Source organism: Anguilla anguilla, chromosome 9 (genome assembly GCF_013347855.1).
Source record: "Anguilla anguilla isolate fAngAng1 chromosome 9, fAngAng1.pri, whole genome shotgun sequence".
Taxonomy (NCBI): Eukaryota; Metazoa; Chordata; class Actinopteri; order Anguilliformes; family Anguillidae; genus Anguilla; species Anguilla anguilla.
This window is the reverse complement of record NC_049209.1, coordinates 8,755,093-8,774,016: the sequence shown is the minus strand read 5'-3', so window position 1 is coordinate 8,774,016 and position 18,924 is coordinate 8,755,093. Positions and strand designations below refer to the sequence as shown.

Sequence of the window (18,924 nt, the reverse complement as noted above, 5' to 3'; positions counted from 1 at the left end):
CCCTACAGGGGACAGCAATTAATTTCTGGGTCTTAACAAGATGTGGGTTGAGTTTTAATCAACTGTAAGGGCCACTAGTAAATAACTAGTTTCAGTCTGAGAAGCTGGAGTTCTGGTTGTATGAAAACACAATTCAAACAGATCATTCACCCTCTGCATGCTGGGAGGTCTGAATACACCCCCCCCCCCCCCCATGATGAAGGTTATGGCTCATCACAAATCACTCAGTACATTGAATGTTTCATTCATCTTTACATGGTGGCTGACCACATGTTACAAGTGATTAAAATGTATTGATGAGATGAGTCTCAAGGAGAGAGGCAGGATGTTGGAGGTCAGTACGTAGGATTGTTTGTACAGGTGCTCTCCTTTTTGACAGGGGGGTGATATAAGCAAGTCAGTTCAGGGGGTTCTTTTTGGTGTAGCACAGTCATCACTCCTTCCCTTTGGCTTTGCCTACGGGGTCTGCAATCACCACAACTGCCCAAGCAGCCAGACCTGTCACCGTGGAAAGGGAGTTCTACAGTTAGTTATTGAAGTGTTTTAATCACAGCACTTCAGTACATGTCAAAAGAAGGCACATCAATCCATGCAAATTTCACTCAATGCAAGGGAGCACATTAAAATGAACTCTTACAGCAATATATTTGAGTGAACAAAATAATTACTTCTTTTGTACAACAACAGACAAGAAGTTAGACCAGAGCAATTCAGCTGGTGCTTCCTGGGGCCAAATGCAGCTAGCCTTTTACATATTTTGATCCTGATTGGGAAGAAAACACATTTTAAAAAATTTTGTTGTGGATTAGATTCCCTGCTCAGGTGCCGTTGTTGTACCCTTGTTCTAAAGTAATTATGCTCCGGTTAAGTCTCAGTTAAATACTAAATATAATGTAATATTAGCGGCAACTCGCAAGCTGTGTGAATCACATTCGTTGTTAGCTAGTTCGAGCTAGCATATGCTTTACGCAGGCTTAACGTTAACTACCTAGATAAATTATTTCAGACGGAGCACTTACTAGCAGCAAATGCGATCTGAAAGACAGTTCCGATACTGGTTGGTCCCGCTTGGCGCATCCCTCTTCGGGCGGCATAGTATACATATCCTGCAGATATGAGCAAACCACTACCGGAGAGGATCCGACAACCCCAGCAGTCCCCGAACTTACGACCGAGAGAAGGAGATTGTGTGGCTGAAGGTGATGCAGACGTTTGTCCGGATGGTGCTGTCATTGTCAGTGTATCATCTACGTCTGAAATCTTGATAATGCAAGAGTTCTGAGTAGCCTATTTAATTCATAGCCTCTTCCAAGTATTTTAAAAACAGTCCTTTCAGCAAGCCCAGCGAAGTGATATTGTGAAGGAAGGTACCGATATATTTTTCTTGTTTGCAGCTTGGACGTATCTAGAATGAAATTTTAGTAAAATTTCAAACAAACTCATAACTTACCAACTAGCTTCATGCTTTCATGTGCATTTGACCTTCTTCACCGGAAATACGAAACAAAATTTTGAAGAGTGGTTGTCTTACGCCAAAAGGACTGAACAGGCGTGACATTTTAACCGGAACTCTCCAAATTGTGACGACGGGGAAACAAAAAAGTCTCAAAAAAGTAACTATCTCTACTATTTCCTCCCGTACCGGAAATAAGTGCAACTACAGTAATTTGACGATGGTGCTTGTTTATGTACTGTAGTTCCACAATGTTAACTTTGTAATGAATACTGCTTGTTTGTAAATACCGAATAATTTGTAACAGAGAGGAACGTACTTTTATACTATGCAGTTAGTTAGCTGCATAGTATAAGTAATGCTACCCAATGTTTCCTTAATTGGATACACGTATAATGAGCTCCTCGTATGCATAAATCACATGAAACGTACAGACTAATCACAAATCAGGTTTTACATTTACATTTCAATTAATTAGTCACAGGTTTTGATTTTACATTTGCAACTTGATTTACATTTGCAAAACTCAATTTACAATTACGAAACGTTTTGGCAGCTAACTAACTCCACATATCGCCTTCATTTATTAACGGCAAAAGAAACCATTAGAACCAAGCACAGAAAAAAACAGAACAAAACAGTCTGGCTCGCAGGTGGCTTTTCAGTTGATCTCACAGGTGTTGGATGGGGTTGAGGTCAGGGCTCTGTGGAGGCCAGTCAAGATCTTCCACACCACTCTCAACAAAACCATTTCTATATGGACCTCACTGAGTGCCCAGGGACATTGCCATGCTGAAAAAGTAAAGGGCCTTCCCCAAACTGTTTAATGGAAGCAAAGAATAATCTAAAGTGTGATTGATGTAGAATTAAGATTTACCTTCACTGGAAATATGGGGCCTAGCCCAAACCATGAAAAACAGCCCCAGACCAAGGGGTGTCCAGATACATGTAGTCATATAGTGTATCTTAAGATACAGTACGAAAGACAAAAAAAAAACAGTTCCTTAAGATACTGTATGAAAGATTATAAGTAAAGTTATAAACAATTTTAATGGAAACTAGTAACACAGTTAATTTGACAATTGTACATTTTTATTAATTACAGGTAAACTACATATTTACACTCAATGCCTCACAGTATAAAGGACAGAAATACTGAGAAAATAAACTGAGGCACCATTGTACAGTATGTCTCTGCCCTGCTTTTCATCTCGGCCTTTCCTCTATCACAGAGGACAGCCATCTCTGTGTCAGTGAACCTTTTTTATTTAGATGATTTGTTTCAACAAGTCTTAACTGAAGATCTTATTTCAAAGCCTTAACTTCCATTCACTTACTGTTTCAGTAACTGAAAGAGACAAAGCTGCTTTTTTAAGACTTGACCCAGCTTGAAAATAAGGTGCAGCCTTGACATTCATCGTTTATCATGATTTTAAGGCTCTCATTTTGGAGGTCCAGTTCCACGGGTGATATTGTCTTTAGTTTCTGCCGCCTCCTTCAGCGCCTGCATGATCAATGTATTCCTCCTCCGCGTCTCCTCCATCTTCACTGGGTTGGCCTCGGGTAGATTCTGAATAAAAATCCACAGAATGAATCTAGATTTCAGCTCTGCAAATTCGGAGTGCAGCTCAGAAGAATGGCAGGAGCACACTGGTGAGGATGAAACAATCAGACAGTTTTCTAGGCTACAAGGTCTCCAACAGTTGTCTTGTTTCTGCCTGCATAGCCTGGTGCTTGGTCTGCAGCATGAGCAAAATGTACACTAAATAAATGTTTGGTTTTTCTGACATGAAAAGAAAAAAATATAATATAAAATTTTCCAATAACTACTAACATTTTTTCTAGATAGCCTTATCTTTGGGGAAAAAACCCTATTAATCAAACAATATGCAATACTGACGACATAAACGTGTTCAGATGTTCTGCTGTTGTTGTCATTACAGAAATGTTTCAGGAATACAAACTGTATATGTAAAAAGGTCAGTCTCTCTACCTGTGCTGTGTTGTGTTGAGTGGGTCCTCATCAGGCCCCATGAGATAAAGCCTCTTCATAGAATTTTAAAATCTAAATCAATATTTTTCATGTAGAAATACACCATCCCTCATCAATAAATGGGTAAATAACTGTGTTCATACTTCACAGTATTTCTACAAAACACATATCATAATATATATATATATATATATATATATATATATATATATATATATATATATATATATATATATATATATATTTGTAATAGATGTGTGGTGTTTAACTTTGATTATGACTTCTGCCTTCATAACTGCAGGGTTAAACAGACCATCTTTAATCTTTAAACCCTGATGGTGGACCACTTTCATAAAAATATGAAAAAGGGCATTGGTTATCTTTTTTCTAACAATAGGGTCACTCCAGGAAAAGTAATCAAATTTCATGTTGAAAAAAAAAATTTAATTTAAGTGGTTTTGACTGCTGAAAATGGTCATTTTTGACCCCGAGGACAACATGGAGGTTAAAATAAGTATGTGACAACCCTAACGAAATTCTTAAAAATGCAAATTGGAAAGAATTATGAAAGGACAGTAAATAGAAATGAATACATCAAGAACAACCCCCTCGTCTTTCTAAATCAGTACGAGATTAATATTTTGCGGAGTTCAAGATAACACGGTTGCATTTTCACAAGAAATATAGAAAATCACGAGATTTTAAGCAGACTTTTAATACTAAAAGAAAGCATGTGAATACAGTTTTCTTTAATTATTTCAGTCGAATTGTCTACCCTGTTTGAATTCAAGCTGAATGTTCTTAAATTAACTAAAGAATGTAGGCTCATGATAATTTAACTAATATAGGCTGAACACCACGTCTTCTTTTTTTGGGACCGAAAATTTCCGTCCAGGCAAGATTTCCAAATTCCTAAAAATGTCGATTAGGCTTTGCTCGTTCCATAGACCGCATATAAACAAATAGCCTCGTACTATCACCCTTGCGCATTTACTTCTCTTCATTGTAGTCTATATATAGGAGGGCTATGTATGTCGCGAATTTAAAAAACAAGTTACATATTCCGCAAAAATATCAAATTCGCAATTTAGTATTTTAATAACTATCTAACTACCTTCAGTATCTCTCTCTTCCTTTCTTCGCTCGGCGATACGACTGCCCAAAATCCGTACCCTATGCAGACCACTCCGACCAGTGTCCATGTGGTCAAAATAGTTCTCATGCCACTCATGTCTCAGAATATTCACAGCCCGGGAGAAACTAAGGTGACTGAACAAATGATCCTGGAAAGAAAATCATAGTATCTAGGCCTACATCAAAATCAGCCTTGCTATCAGAATGAGCGACCTTAGTCACGAGAATTTCACTCACTAATGCATACATAGCATAAATCGACGAGGACGTTCCGTTGTTTATGGGATGGCCCATCCATTTGTATTCAAGATCAAATTATCTGCACAGCCCGTAGACCAAATGTTGCGCACGCGCACAAATGTCACAAGGCCTTCCGCAGGGCATTTCTTCTTGTGAGCACGAATCCGAGAAATTGAAATGATAGAGCGTATGTCCATGGTTGAAATTACACCTGTTTCAGAGTATCAGTTTTAACGTTGCTCATTTCCTCATTTCGCTTTTTCGTATTTACTCCTACTGCCACTACTACTACTACTACTACTACTACTACTATTATTATTATTATTATTATTATTATTATTACTATTATTGTCTGGGAGACATTAAATCCATTATACGTTTGACAAACGTTAAACCTTTGTACAATGTTTGCATTAGCTTGTCATTTTTTATTCTTCCACGAGGGCAAAATTTGAACAGTAATGTTACAATGTATCTGTTGTATCGTAATTGTCTTGCTAGTTGCAATGTATCTGTTGTATCGTAATTGTCTTGCTAGTACCATGTTTAAACAGTCGTTTCCAATCATTGTCCAGTGAGAATTTGTATCCACCAGGTGTCGCCCGCACAGTTTACGAAACAGAGCTACTGTGACGTGTGGTAGAATCACCTGTTGTCCCGAGGCAACTTTTAATCTGAAATGCACATTGAAGATTCGGCAAGGGTATATTCTCTGTGAACATAATTTGCGGTGCACGTCGTGTGTAAACCAGAGACTGTAAAAAATATGGACAAAGCTACTGTGACGTCACCAATTGACTCTCCGTGGGTCTCCGAAAATACGTTTTGAAGCTCAATGGCGGGCGCGGCCATTTTGGAGTTGGAGCCAAAACCACAGAGTTTAAAAGCCGCTCTGTGATTTTTACAATTTGATTGACAGTCCGGTGCGGAAAAGCCCATCAACCTGAACGAGGCTAGCTGACTGTCTGCCGTTATGTTTTAAAATATATTATCAGATGTTTACGGAGTTTAATTTCCATCCGTGACTGTACTGTCATGTAATCACGTTATATGTATGACATTAAAAATACAATTAGGCTATGTTCAGTTATCTTCAATTCATGTTTCTCAGCAAAACGAATATGCTTAACTAGCATATCAGCTTGCCAGTGAGCTAGGTAGGCTATCCGTGGTTAGCTCACGCATTAGCAATATGAACCACAGGGGAAGAACATTGACTACACTGATGGTCAATCAATCGGAGATGTGTAGGCTACTGGTGATTTGACTAGGCTAATTTTCGTATAACTGTCTGGTAGATCTGCTGTTAACCGAGCAAGTTATCGTCGTAGGTTTTCGCCAGTCAGTTAATGAGCCAGTAACTGCTACTACTAGCTACTCCATCGCCGTTTGTGGTGTTCACTTGCTGGGTGACGCTAGCTGACCGATCGTTCGCAAATCACTTTCTACCGAATAAAAATTAACACTGTCAGCGGTTATTAACAAATCTACCAAGTATTTTAATAACTGATCTGCAGGCGTGTAAATATGACAACGCACTTTGTACAGCAAGTTTTCCACCTGGTGCATGAAGACAAAAATAATGTAGCCTACGTTGAATTTCTAATTATTATTAGGCTATCGTTTTTTTCTTGTAAATCATCAAAACCAATGGAGAAAAGCCAATATACGCAAGGAGCCCCCAGAACCGATTCTGAGAACCACTGTCTTAAATGCCTAGCTTGTCGGTCTCTTAAATGCTAAAAACATATTCCTTTCTAAATGCCAAGATGGTTAATTTCGTTAAATTATGTGTGTGTGATTTCAGCAAATGAACCTTGAGACTCTTAATTCGCTTCGTGAAACTGAAAAAGTGTTTATCCCAAAATCGGGATTATAGTAGCTTTGTCACATGCTTGAAGCATGGCCCAGGTAGACATTTACGGAATGTACACGACTGACAAGCCGCCAAACACGTCTGACAGATTGAATGTTTGCCGGTTAAGGTTAGCTAGCTAGTCAAATGGCTTGGTAGCCGAAGTTGCGAACTGTTTTAGCATAGGCTACTACTGGACTACCAAATATAGCAAGCTGATTACGCTTTCTGCCAACTAATTATTTGGTTAAGTAGGCTAAAGGAAATAGTAAAAATGACTCGGCTACCGAAAAACTTAAGAGGAGGATTATTTTATGGTTGTCTAGTGCAGCTGTAAATAGCACACGCCATAATTAAATCACCACGAAATGGGATGCTTGCATTTTCAGACGTAGCACAGGCGGACCGTAGCCGGCGCCGCAATGTCAAGGCCAAGAGACGCCACCGCCCACCCCAGTGACCATAGACTGTAGCCCCTACTATAGCTCAGTCCTCGCAGTAATCCGGAAGTGACGCAAGCTGTACCTCATTGGTCCAGAACAAATATTGGCACTGTGCCCAAATGACGCAATAAATCATGAAATCGACCCATGGACAGTCATAAGACCAATAAAATACACCTATTATGACTATTTGTTCTTGTGAGAAAAAATTATTGACTTTGTATTTTGATCGCATTTGTACCGTAGACTTACATGGAAACCGGATATGAAAACACCTATACTGGAGCCATCCGTAGTGGCGCTAGTGAGCAACCAGGAACTACAACACCAGGAAATGAGCTTCAAAAACGAAGTCTGGTTTTGGCCGCTTGGTGTAAACGCGTGTCTGAGAGAGAGACAGTGACAGAGCCGGTGTCATTGTGAGATGTATGTTTGTCTGTGAGAGACTGAGTCCTGCGTGGGTGTGTGAAATGCAGTAAGTGCTCATGATTTTTATGCCTTCACCAGTGTCAGGGTGCAAGAGATGGAAAATTGACACAGTTTTCATAACAGCACCAAACTGGGGTGTTTTAATGACTGTGCCAAGATTCAGATTGTAATGCATTACATGAACATCACACTTTGCAAACACTACATAAAAATTGTTCTGCAGCCTTATAATTTGAAATTGTATTCTGTTGAATAAACTATAAATCAAGACAGAATAGTAAACAAGTTTCCATATAAATGATTCAGAATATATTATTCTCTTAAATTAAATGTCTCTATAGGAGAGCCTGCGAAAGTTAAAATTACGGCTATCACATTATCTTCAATGAATGTGCGTGTATACTAATGGAAAAGTCAGTCAATATTTAAAAGACGAATACAAGGAAAATATTTGCCCTTTGAAGTCTGAATTACACTGCCCAATAAGATTTTGACTTGGTTATATTTGATCCGCAGCTAACATCTCTCTCTAACCCTCTACCTTCCTGTGATATTACAAGTCCATTCCCTCTCGATAAAAATCAGCTACCTGAGTGATGTTGGTAATAATATCTTTCTCCCCCCACCCCCCACCCCCCACCCTCACCCCTTCCTCCCACTCAAGTCTTTTAATGGGAATTCCTGCCGATTCTCAGCACTGAGGAGCCATTATGGTGATACATTCTGTTTGTAAGCTGCGATAGCAATTGGAAAATCTTCACATAACCATGATGCAACATATGGGATATTGGAGCATTAGTTTTGTTTCACTGATCATGTAAAACTAAGGAGGCCTAGTTGCTTGAGCTGTGCTCTAGGGAGAACTTTATACTGAATTGACAGTCAGTTCAATGATATCCATGGGAATCTGTAAGCAGTTAGCTTACTCACCCATTTAAATCCTTCATGGACCCTCTTAGCCAAACAATTTCTTTATGTATAGCTCCTGGCTTGTATGGCACTCATAGAAATGAACCCAGATGTTTTGGCAGTAGATAAAATAACATTTTTACGCAGAACATGTCTGATATTGAATCATTTATTTTTTAAATCTCTTCTTCCATCCATAAATATTTTATTAAGCAATAATTTTTTCTCCCACTTCTCTCCCTCTCCCTCACTTTCCTTCTCCCTCACTGCTACCCTTACAGTCACAGATGTCTGTTACCATTGCCATGACAACCGTGTTCCATCAAAGTGCACTCCAACCGGCGTGTACATCATGTTATGTGTGGCTGTAAGTTCATATTGTGTGTTTTTGTATGCATATTATTAAACATGAATATTTTGTGTCTGTGTATGCCCAAATTACCTATCATATATACAATTATTAATAAATATTGGAAAATCTCTGTGTGATTGTGTTCTTAGTCTATTTTTACAGGGAATTTTCCATTTAAACCTCCTATCTGTCTCTCCTTTTCTGTTCTCCAGAAATCATTTTTTATACCCCTGTCTTTTTTTTTCTTTATTTTCTGTCATCATCTGCTTTCACATTTAGGCACTCCATTTATTTTCCTTGCACCTTCCCATCCCTTTGACTTAATGAACCACTTAACCAGCTAATTGCCTTTAATGAGGTTTCATGCCCTCTTGCTCTTTCTCAACCTCCGTCTCTTATTATGGTAAAATGTTACAAGGCAGTGTGATGGCAGGGCAATGCGTAATTCTTATATGATCTGTAGTCACAGTTCTAGGGAGCACTTACTGCAGTTTATCAGAAAGCAAAACTCGTTCAGTTGCTATTTTCTTGCAGTTATCACAAGGCCTGTCTTCCCTAGCTATCCAGGCTTGCCAGTGTCTACCTGCTTTACCTTTGACAGTGTTCAGGTAAACTGCCAGTCAATTCTTTATTTAAAGGGTAAAATAGTTCTCCATTTGTTTTGTGTTTTAGGTTCAATATCTTAATTCAAAGTAGAATTATATTTACATTTCTAGAATTTGGTTTATTTTGTTTGAAAGCATTTTTGCAGTCCTGTGCTATGAACAGTGGTATTAATGTATCAGTTGATTGTGCCACAACTGATGGAATACTTACGCTGAATAGAAAGCACATATGCATTATCATAACATGAAAGAAATAAGACATAACAATATATTCAATTACAAATTTCTGTCTCTCACTCTCCTTTCTCCATATGGTGAGAATGGGCTTCTTGGATTTCACCTTTTTCTGTCCTCTGCAATGCTGTCTTATTGCATCATTTAACATCATATTAGCCTGCTCATGAGAAGCTGATGATGGTCTGAAGTTATAATGCTTGCATTGGAATAGAATTAGATGGTATTGTTGCAGAGTTGTGAGAAAATGATTTGCACCATGGGGTTGTAATGTAATGTAATGTAATTCTAATGACTATCTGCTGCTTAGCAACATTATTATTTCTTTCACGCAAATCACCTTTGCATTATTACTTCCCAGTAAGGGTGTTAAGCAAATGCATCATTACTGTGCCTTCAGGTATTTCTCTATTTTGTTACCGTTTATACTCTGGTAAATGCATGCATACATTACTCTTGCAGACTCTTTAGTATTCTCATTCTCCACATAATTTGCATTGTCTCATCTTATTCTCATCTGTCTTTCTGTGCTTCAGCTCTCCCCCTTTATCTCATTTTCTTTATCAATCTGTTTTAATATCTACCCCGATGGGACTATCTATCACACTTCATAATGTATAATTTGCTCATTCTCTATCTTGGCTTCTTGACATTACTCTTCCAGATTTAGGACACTCCTTCATTTGTTAATCCTTAAGTACTAAAATATTAATAGGTACCATTTCCAAGAATACACCTGGATACTTCAACAGGTATCTGATTCTATAAATGAAGTAGTATTCTATGCAATACTTTGAAAATTAGGGTACAGTTAATGGGTTATAGGACCTTCACTTATATCTGTAATGTGTGTGTGCGTGTGTGTGTGTGTGTGTGTGTGTGTATTTGTGGTAATGATTTGCATTAATGATGTGTCAAAGGGAAGGAGAGGAGTCTGTCAGCCATGGAGCTGAAGAGAAAGAACGAGAAGAGCAGGGCAAAGGATAAAGAGGCGGACGAGCGGAAGATATTAGCTCTCGGAAGAAAGGTATAAACGTCAACAGTAGTTACCATTTTATGAAGATATTGGTTTTGGAAAATTACTATTTATTTTGACAAGTATCATACAGAAAAAATGAAATCCATGTGTATCGATGTGTACTGAACATGTTTGCATATGGTGTGTGCTGTGTGTGTGTGTTTTGAGTGTATGAAAAGAATGGCTCTACAATATTTGTGCTGTGAGAGAAGATAAAGGCTTTAGTAACTATTTATTTCGCTCCCAGTTTTCCATTTTATGATGCATTTTCACACCATATTGGTTTTTTGATAAAATCCGGACTAAGAATTGCTGCCATGCAAATAAAGCCAATTTCGGGTTTGAATTTGAGACCGAGAAAGTGAGATTGTGTCGAGTCAAAGGGAATGTCGTACAGTTTGGTTGCTATGGAGATCACAGTGCGTGAAAGGCAATCTGTGTCAGGGTTTCTGCACCTTTTCATCCCCCTCCCATTCTGTGTCTCTTTCTTTCATTCCTTTGGGCAGACTTGCTTCTGTGATTACCTGACCTCCCATCCTTTTCTTTTTGATGCGTTGGTCCTTCCATTCTTTAGTTTTTGTACATTTTACTTTCATGTTTCCTCAATCTCTTTACTGCCATATTGCTTCTATACTGCTTGACCCCACCCCTTTGATTGCACCCATTCAAGCATGTCCCTTTCAGCCTCTGCCTCTCTTTGACTCCCTCTCTCTCCGTTATTTTCTTAAACAGATCTGTTCATTTTTCATTTTTCATTTTCAGCTTTGACTAATTGAATGTGAAAGAGTAAGGAACTACTTTAAGCCATTCATTCATTGAACAGATTGACACTCTGAAACATACAAATGATTAGAATTACAGCACACTGATTTCAACACTGGTATTTTATTAGAATATGAATAATAGGTTTCTTTATCAATGTTACATAGAATTGTATTGTACTGCAATATAAAGAAATTCAAGTACTGTACATACTAGGGAAGTGACAATGTTAGCAGACAGTGACAGGTTTATTCTATATAAAAAGACAATTACAAAGTTATTCTAGTTCTTCTTCATTTATATTATATAGGCTATAATTTTATTAATCGGCATTATGACATTCAACAATATAACATGCCCTCCATCACCTCCTCCCTGTTTGTGCTTGAATTGAATCGTGTCATAATGGGGCAAGAGGACATGAGTGTAAAATCTGAGCCACCCTCACTTCCAGTCTCATAAGCATCATGTTGTGCCCAAGCCAATAATGTCCTCCAAAAGTTGTTAATGTCTGAAAGGACTAGCATGAGCACAGTGGGGTGTCTGTTCTCCTTTAAATTAACCCTGCCAGGCTGTTCACCGAGTCAAATTATGGGTCAACTGCAAATATGTGACACAGATGACACATCGACATGACACAAAGGAGCATGTTTTTTTTGCAGTGGTGGCATCCTCCACTCACTACTGTCATGAGGGCTCTCTTCCATCTTATTTACAGTATAACTGTATGTACTGTTTGTATGACCCAGGATATTCTTTCCAGTGCGGGCATGTACCCGGAAACATTCCCAACAGCATGTGACTCAGCTTACAGGAGCAACATGCGGTACCCATCTTAAGGATTTGGGTCGCCAATCCATTGTCTCAAATAAAAGAGAATTTTGAACGTACTAAATCATCCTGCATTAGCCCTCGTTTAATTGTGCAAATAGTGCCTTTTGTCTGCTTTTTTTGTTTTTACAGCATCAACATCACAGTACATGCAACTCTCGTTGTCACTTGAGTTTTACAGTCATTTTGTCTTTTTCTGATCACAGGGACACACTTGTCTCTTGCTTCACTTCAGTGAGTTTGAACATTATCAACAGCTTCCTTCAGCTTTTTTGAACCTATGATTTTACTGCTCTTAGGCTGGGAGTAAATCTGCAGACTACTATTAGAGTACCCATCCCCTCATCTGATAGAGTTAGGTAGAGTTACATTGACATAGTCCAATTCATTTTCTCTCGTAAAAGAAAAATGTGGTTGCCATTCTTGTTTTTTATTGATGGGAGTATTGTATACCACTATAATCTGTGTAAATGTTACCAAACATAATTTTTTCAAAACTAAAGTCTTAAATATTGGAGTAGAGACTTGCTTATATCCATAAACTATGTTTCCTAAGGTATAGTGGAAGTCAAGAAATTGTCTGTGAAACCCACGTTTACTCCTTTGACTCTAAGTAAGCTTATGTGCATTGTAGTTGCAGCTACATGTATGTGTTTGAGCATATTGCATTAATATGTTCATTTATGTAAAGGTTTACATTTTTAAATGAACCCTATTCAGTTAAATTGATTACAGAACACTGATGAATAAGGCAAAGGATATCTATTGCAACCTTAAAAAATGTAAAACCGTTACACTCGTTCACACATGTGCACACACACACAGGTGCACGCACACACACTCACACACACACACATTCATAATGACAGTAATCTACATTTTTAATTTGAATATTTAACATTTTCCTTTGCTAATGCTGCTACAAAATGTACGATGATACACACATGTATCCATACTTTTTCACATGTAATTTTGACTGCACCACAGCGAACTGATCAGTACCGTTGGGATGAGGTATGTCAGGCCATGGGGAAAGGGAGGGGAATGGTCTTTGATCTTCTGTAGGCTGTTTTCCATTTACAATTTGAGGTAATTCAAATTTCGGCCTCATTTCAGTTGTGAAAACCCTATATGGCTCAGTACCAATGAATTCTCCTCATGACATGTAACCCGAACAAGTCTTTATCTGTTCGCCTCATGAACCATATTCATGAACATTCTATGAACATTCTCTTTCCTCCTTATTTTCTACCTTCTGCTCTCCCTCTCATTCCTTCATTCCATCTCCCCTTCTCTCCTTCTTCTCTGGATTGTAATGTTTTGAGCCAGCCTCGCAGGGCTCCACCGTTTATCATTTTATCCCTTTTGCAGGAGTTTGAAGGCGGTAAGATGGAGTGATGGGTGGATGAGGAAAATGAGAGATAGTGACACTCCCCTCTCTCTTTCTCTCTCTGGTCCCTTCCTTCTCTCTGTCTGTCTCTCTCTTTGCCTTCCATGCATGGCCAGTCTTCGGAATTCAGAAGCTCACCAAAGCATAGACCATACTATCACAGGTGGAAGGGTAAGGGCAAAGTGATAGCAAGAAGGGAGAGAGAAGGAAAAAGAGTTATGAAAGCTATACCTTGTATTCAGTCTTATTTGATATTTATGGTAATAACATTTCTGACATATGTGCTCTCAAAGACTGACACCATAACCTCAACAACAATAAGGACTGCAGCTGGAGCAATCAGCACAGTAGCTGTGAGGATAAACGTTATAGTCGTCATTATAGTGGTCCTTACTACATGCCAAAAATAAGTTGGTTAGTGCAAAGGAAATAAAATATGATGGCTACTCACCTGTACAGGTAATAAAAGAAAGAGAGCAGGTAGAAGCCTAGCTTGCACCAGGACTCTTTTTGGCAGTAGTTGAGGATGTCTGCATTCATGATGCTGACTGGGTCATACATGACCTCAGAGCCATCAGCAGGCCGGTGGAAATACCTGAGAGAGAGAGACAAGAGAGGTGGAAACAGAGATGCATAACATATTTACAAATATATACATTTATATATATATTTCCACAAATTATCTCAAATTATAAGTTATTTTATTTCCCTATCAAAAAAAAAATTGCAATTCTATTAGGAGAAGGATCGACAGCCCCAATTGCGATACAGTTCATTTCAGCCTGTCATAACCTGAGGGACAGTGAGTGACCACCCACCCCATATAAATGTGTACATATTTATTGATTTATTTCTGTTGCTGTCATTGTTATTGTTATATATTATTACACTTATCATTATTATTATTTTAATACAATTATTATTTTACTTGTTATTTATATGTATGCTATGGCAATAATTACATTCGTATTTCATGGCAATAAAGCAACTTGAATTGAACTGTGTGTGTGTGTGTGGGGGGGGGGGGGGTTGTTCACGAAAGATATCATTAGATATCAAAATTAGGAGGGAAGAAATGAGGAAGCAAGACAAAGGGGGATCGGGGTAGCAGAAGTTGCTCCAATTAGTGCATTTGGCATTTGTACAATGGGGCATTCCATATGGTGAGAAATGGGGGGAAAAACACATCCACACATGAACTCAAACACACGTTATATGTAAGGAATAAACCATGACAAGCCCGTGGTTCTTATGACACACATGCATGCCGGTGACATGAATGCAGCACAAGGCTTAAATGTGTGTGAGCTAGTTTTGTTTTCTTTTGTTTTAAATAATTAAGAAAGCAAAATATCTAGAATCTCTTATACCGTATAAAATGTCTGACTAGCTCGCAAACTATTTAAGATAGCTTGGTTAATATTTTATAGTCACCATTCCTTAGCTTCAAGCTCCTTAGCTATGCAAAAACACAGCAAAAACTTGACATTTGTCCGATATGCATGACGCAGACTTATTAGCATTTCAGAATTGACTATTCATCCAAACCATGGTTTAAATTTATAGAATGTTCTTTTATATATACTGTATATGCTTGCCTCAAAGTGTTTTAGGGAATTGCTGATGGCATGCTTCCACATTGTTCCAATGTTTTTCTTTCTGTTCAGCTGTGCAAATGCCCTCATGTGAACTGATTCACGTCTTTGTCCATTTCAAATCATTAGAAGAGGACATTTACTGACAACTTTCAGTTTGCTATCGTCATGGAAATTCCAAAAACCTTGTTTAGCAACCTTACAACTACTTACTGCATCAGCTGCTGGCTACTGCTGTGTGTTGGCTGAATGGTTCTCTTGTCTTTTCGTGCTTTAGATTAATTTAGAGTAATCTACTTTTGGCCAAGCCAGTATTCATGAAATTTCTATATTTCCAAAATATCCATCTAAAGCACACCTAACTCCATTTCAATTATGTTATCCACCCCACAAGATATTTACACAACACTATGATTCAGGTTCTGAAAGAAGTTCATTAGCTCTGTAGTATCTATATACTGTATGTGGCAACAAACACCAGATTGTCATTATGCCTGGCGAAATTCAATTTAGTGTCAACATACCTTAAACCTACAAGGAAGCTTTGTTGACGTTGGCATTTATGATGACATAGTGCATGATTTAAATCAATCAATCAATCAGTCAATCAATTTTTATCTGTATAGTGCTTTTAACAAAGGAGCTTTGTCAAAAAAGCAGCTTTACAGAGAACCGGCCCCCAGAGAGTAAGCCAAGGGCAACAGTAGCAAGGAAAAACTCCCTGAATGATAACAGGAAGAAACCTTGAGCAGAACCAAACTCAGAGGGGGAACCCATCTGCCGCGGGCAGGTTTGTTATGGAAATGGCTTACATGAAAACAGATAAATTATAATACATAAACAGCCAATCCAATATTAATTAAGTCCAAGCAAAGGTGACTCTGGTCACGTAGAGAGATGGGCAGGAACACCAATGAGTGGCAGGGTCAGACAGGGGGACAGGCTTGGTGCTACAGCTGAATCAACAGTGGCAGGAGGTGGGGGTGACAAGCTGGTCTAGCTGGTCTAGGGCTGGAGCTCCGAGCCGGGGGGGGGGGGGGGGGGGGTGCTCAGCAAACTTGGACTAGAGCTCCGGGCAGGTGCCCAGAGCCGAGGACAGTGACAGGACAGCTGAGTATTGTGAAGAATGTGGCTCTCCTCAGATCTGCTGGCCATGATGGTTGTCTCCCAGTATAGGAGTGCCTGAAAGGGTTCCTTCCATCTGCTCTCAGCAGAGATTGTATTGCCTGTCAAGTGGGTAATCCATTGTGTAAACACATGGCAATATGGACGTGGATGCTTTCCCCTTACGTGGTTTTCATTACTTGACAAATAAAACAGTGCACGTTTGCTAATTTAGTCTCGGGGTCTATATATCCCTGTTACCAACTTATTTTAGATCCTTCCTATTACTGCTTCTGTACTGAGAACTTATTTTTGAAAGTGCTTTCTCATTCTGATGACACAGCTTCAGTGTCTTTGGTACCAGATGACCCTCCCCAGAGCCTGGTCTGTCAAACTCTCTGTGCTGTAAATTTTTCGAAATCCTCCTCTAACCTCATGTTGACAGTATCCAACAGGAAAACTCATAAAGGCGTCAATTGAAAATGTTGAAGGTGGCGCGCTCACCAATTTTAAGTGTGTATGAATAGAGCAGGGGCGGGGAACTTTGTTCTTGAAGGGCCAGAGTCTATATAGGTTATCGTTTCCACCAATTAGCTTGTCTTAATTTGCTCTTTAGCGATATACACCAGTGCTGCATTATGCATGCATGCTTAGATTCTACGAGCAGTAGCTAGTTTACTCAATCCCTAAGATAAATCCAATTGAACACAAGGACCTCTCGAGAGGTGAGCCATGAACCACGTATGCATCAAAAATCTCTTCCTGTCCTCAATGTTTAAACAGTGTTTAAACAATGGTAGGGATGAATTCACTGCCAGTTCCTCTCCACAAAGATAAACCAAACAAAGCATCACAATATTTTGGTAAGTGCATTGTACGATAAAAACAATTACAATGCACGTAGAATAAAAGGTGATAACTGGTGCTACAACAAACAATACCTCATGTCTCAGATGAGTCTTCCTGCTTTCATATAAATGCATAATTTTTGTACATTTTTTAATTTTTTTAGTTTGTCATACTATCAGTACTATCTGTCTATTATAGATATTATAGCATTATATAACATTATCTACCTACAGAAAGATATATAGATTCTTCAAACATTCTTATATAACACGAAAGTGTATGATACACAGTAAATTGTCCAGTGTTAATTTAACTGTAACACATAACATTTGGTCCAGAGTGGGATCAAATATTACCTGTTAGAGTTGCATTAACACTGTTAGAGTTAAATTAACACTGAACATTTTACTGTGTGGTGGTACCTCCAGAGATGGTAGAAGAGCAGGGGTATGTTGAGACCCAGGGTGACCCACTCTCCTGCACACATGAACATCAGACAGAAGAGCCCATGGATGGAGTACTCGGGCACAACCAGCTGAGGGTAGTGCACACATTAAGTTATTGCACATACAGTACTCTCATGTACAGATGCACTAATATACTTGCATGCTAACATTGAATTTGGACAGATGCACATTTGTTCGTTTTATACTAAAATAATTGTTCATTCAAGGCTTCCCGAAATCCATCCCTGGGGAGCCCTGTGCATGCTGGTTTTGTTCAAGTCGAAAAGATTATTTTCTATGTCTAATTGCATTTTATTAGAGCTGTAATCTTTAAAGAGGCCCATACTACAAACATCTGATTCTTTTACAGAATAATTGATTGGGTGACAGGCTAATGAAAACCACTAACTATCAGAAAATACTTTTATAAAAGCATATACAGCAGTTCCCAGGATTGTGATTAATATTTCTACATGTATTAATAATGCATACTTAAATGCATTTTAATGGTATTTCTGCCAATTATTATTGAACCTATCACCTCTCATCCATTAATTTTTCATTTTCTTTCTTGCTGCCATAGTCCTTCCCCTCTGTATTTTAATATTTCTTAACACAGATCCAGCTTCAGGAAGATAATTATTGGAAGGATTTTTTTTCTCTCAAATCGTTTTTCATTGAATTCTGGCACTTGCATCACATTGAATTGTAGATGGGAGAGGGGGTGCTAGGGGAGGGGATGCTTTTGCAGGAAGCACAGAGGAATATGAATCAATCTGTCACAGTCCTCAAAATAGACACAGACAGATGAGAGCATCTTCAACTCTCTCTCTCTCTCTCTCTCTCTCTCTCTCAGCCTGTCTCTCTTCTTCTGTCTCTCTCTCCTCTCCTCTGTTTTTTCTTTTTCTTTCATTTCCCACTCTCATCCTTTCTTTGTTCTTTGCATCTGTATTTTGTCTTGTCATTTTAGTCACACATTCAATTCAATTTCCTCATATTACCCCACACATAGAGGGAGATAGAAAGCGCTGGACAGAGAGAAACATTCAGACACTCACCTTCCTGAGCAAGTTACAGATTCTTTCAATATTTCGTATTCTTTCCACCTTGAGGGAGAGATATTGAAGAAAACATTACACTAGAGTTTAATTTCTAAAATATTGTCATAGATTCCTTCCAAAACAGACAAAAGGATCATTTTTGCTATCATATAATGTGTGTCAAGTTTGCTCTTGGCAATTTAATTGCTGTGAATATTGAGCCTTGTCAAAATGTTTTTGTT

The 18,924-nt window shown here is 38.5% G+C and overlaps 2 protein-coding genes across 5 annotated transcripts in view; both read right to left on the bottom strand.

Annotated features, from left to right (window-relative positions):
- Positions 1 to 2,523: 2,523 nt before the first annotated feature.
- Positions 2,524 to 4,877, bottom strand: LOC118235566 (ubiquinol-cytochrome-c reductase complex assembly factor 3). Of its 2 annotated transcripts, none has more exons than XM_035433022.1 (2): positions 4,561 to 4,877; positions 2,524 to 3,023 (listed from the first exon to the last, which is right to left on the bottom strand). In XM_035433022.1, exons 1-2 carry the CDS (start codon positions 4,675 to 4,677, stop codon positions 2,895 to 2,897), a joined length of 246 nt encoding a protein of 81 aa, XP_035288913.1. In that variant the 5' UTR covers positions 4,678 to 4,877; the 3' UTR covers positions 2,524 to 2,894. The 2 variants fall into 2 exon arrangements, 1 of the variants encoding a protein (XP_035288913.1); XR_004766883.1 differs by lacking the exon at positions 4,561 to 4,877 and adding an exon at positions 3,447 to 3,628 and having other exon boundaries at positions 2,896 to 3,023.
- A 6,654-nt stretch (positions 4,878 to 11,531) lies between these two features.
- The window catches only part of cnih2 (cornichon family AMPA receptor auxiliary protein 2), an 11,896-nt gene continuing 4,503 nt past the window's right edge, over positions 11,532 to 18,924 (bottom strand). For all 3 annotated transcript variants that reach the window (XM_035432076.1, XM_035432077.1, XM_035432078.1), the window contains 4 exons: positions 18,701 to 18,748; positions 17,619 to 17,731; positions 14,100 to 14,243; positions 11,532 to 13,802 (listed from right to left, as the gene is read on the bottom strand). In XM_035432076.1, the coding sequence (XP_035287967.1) occupies positions 13,775 to 13,802; positions 14,100 to 14,243; positions 17,619 to 17,731; positions 18,701 to 18,748 (333 nt within the window). In that variant the 3' untranslated portion in view covers positions 11,532 to 13,774. The remainder of the gene's footprint in view (positions 13,803 to 14,099; positions 14,244 to 17,618; positions 17,732 to 18,700; positions 18,749 to 18,924) is intronic.

Coding starts and splice junctions, on each gene's coding strand:
- LOC118235566 (XM_035433022.1), bottom strand. CDS start 4,677: ATGAGTGGCATGAGAACTATTTTGACCACATGGACACTGGTCGGAGTG. Junction 3,024..4,560: donor GGAAGAGAGAGATACTGAAG/GTAGTTAGATAG, acceptor ATTTTTATTCAG/AATCTACCCGAGGCCAACCC.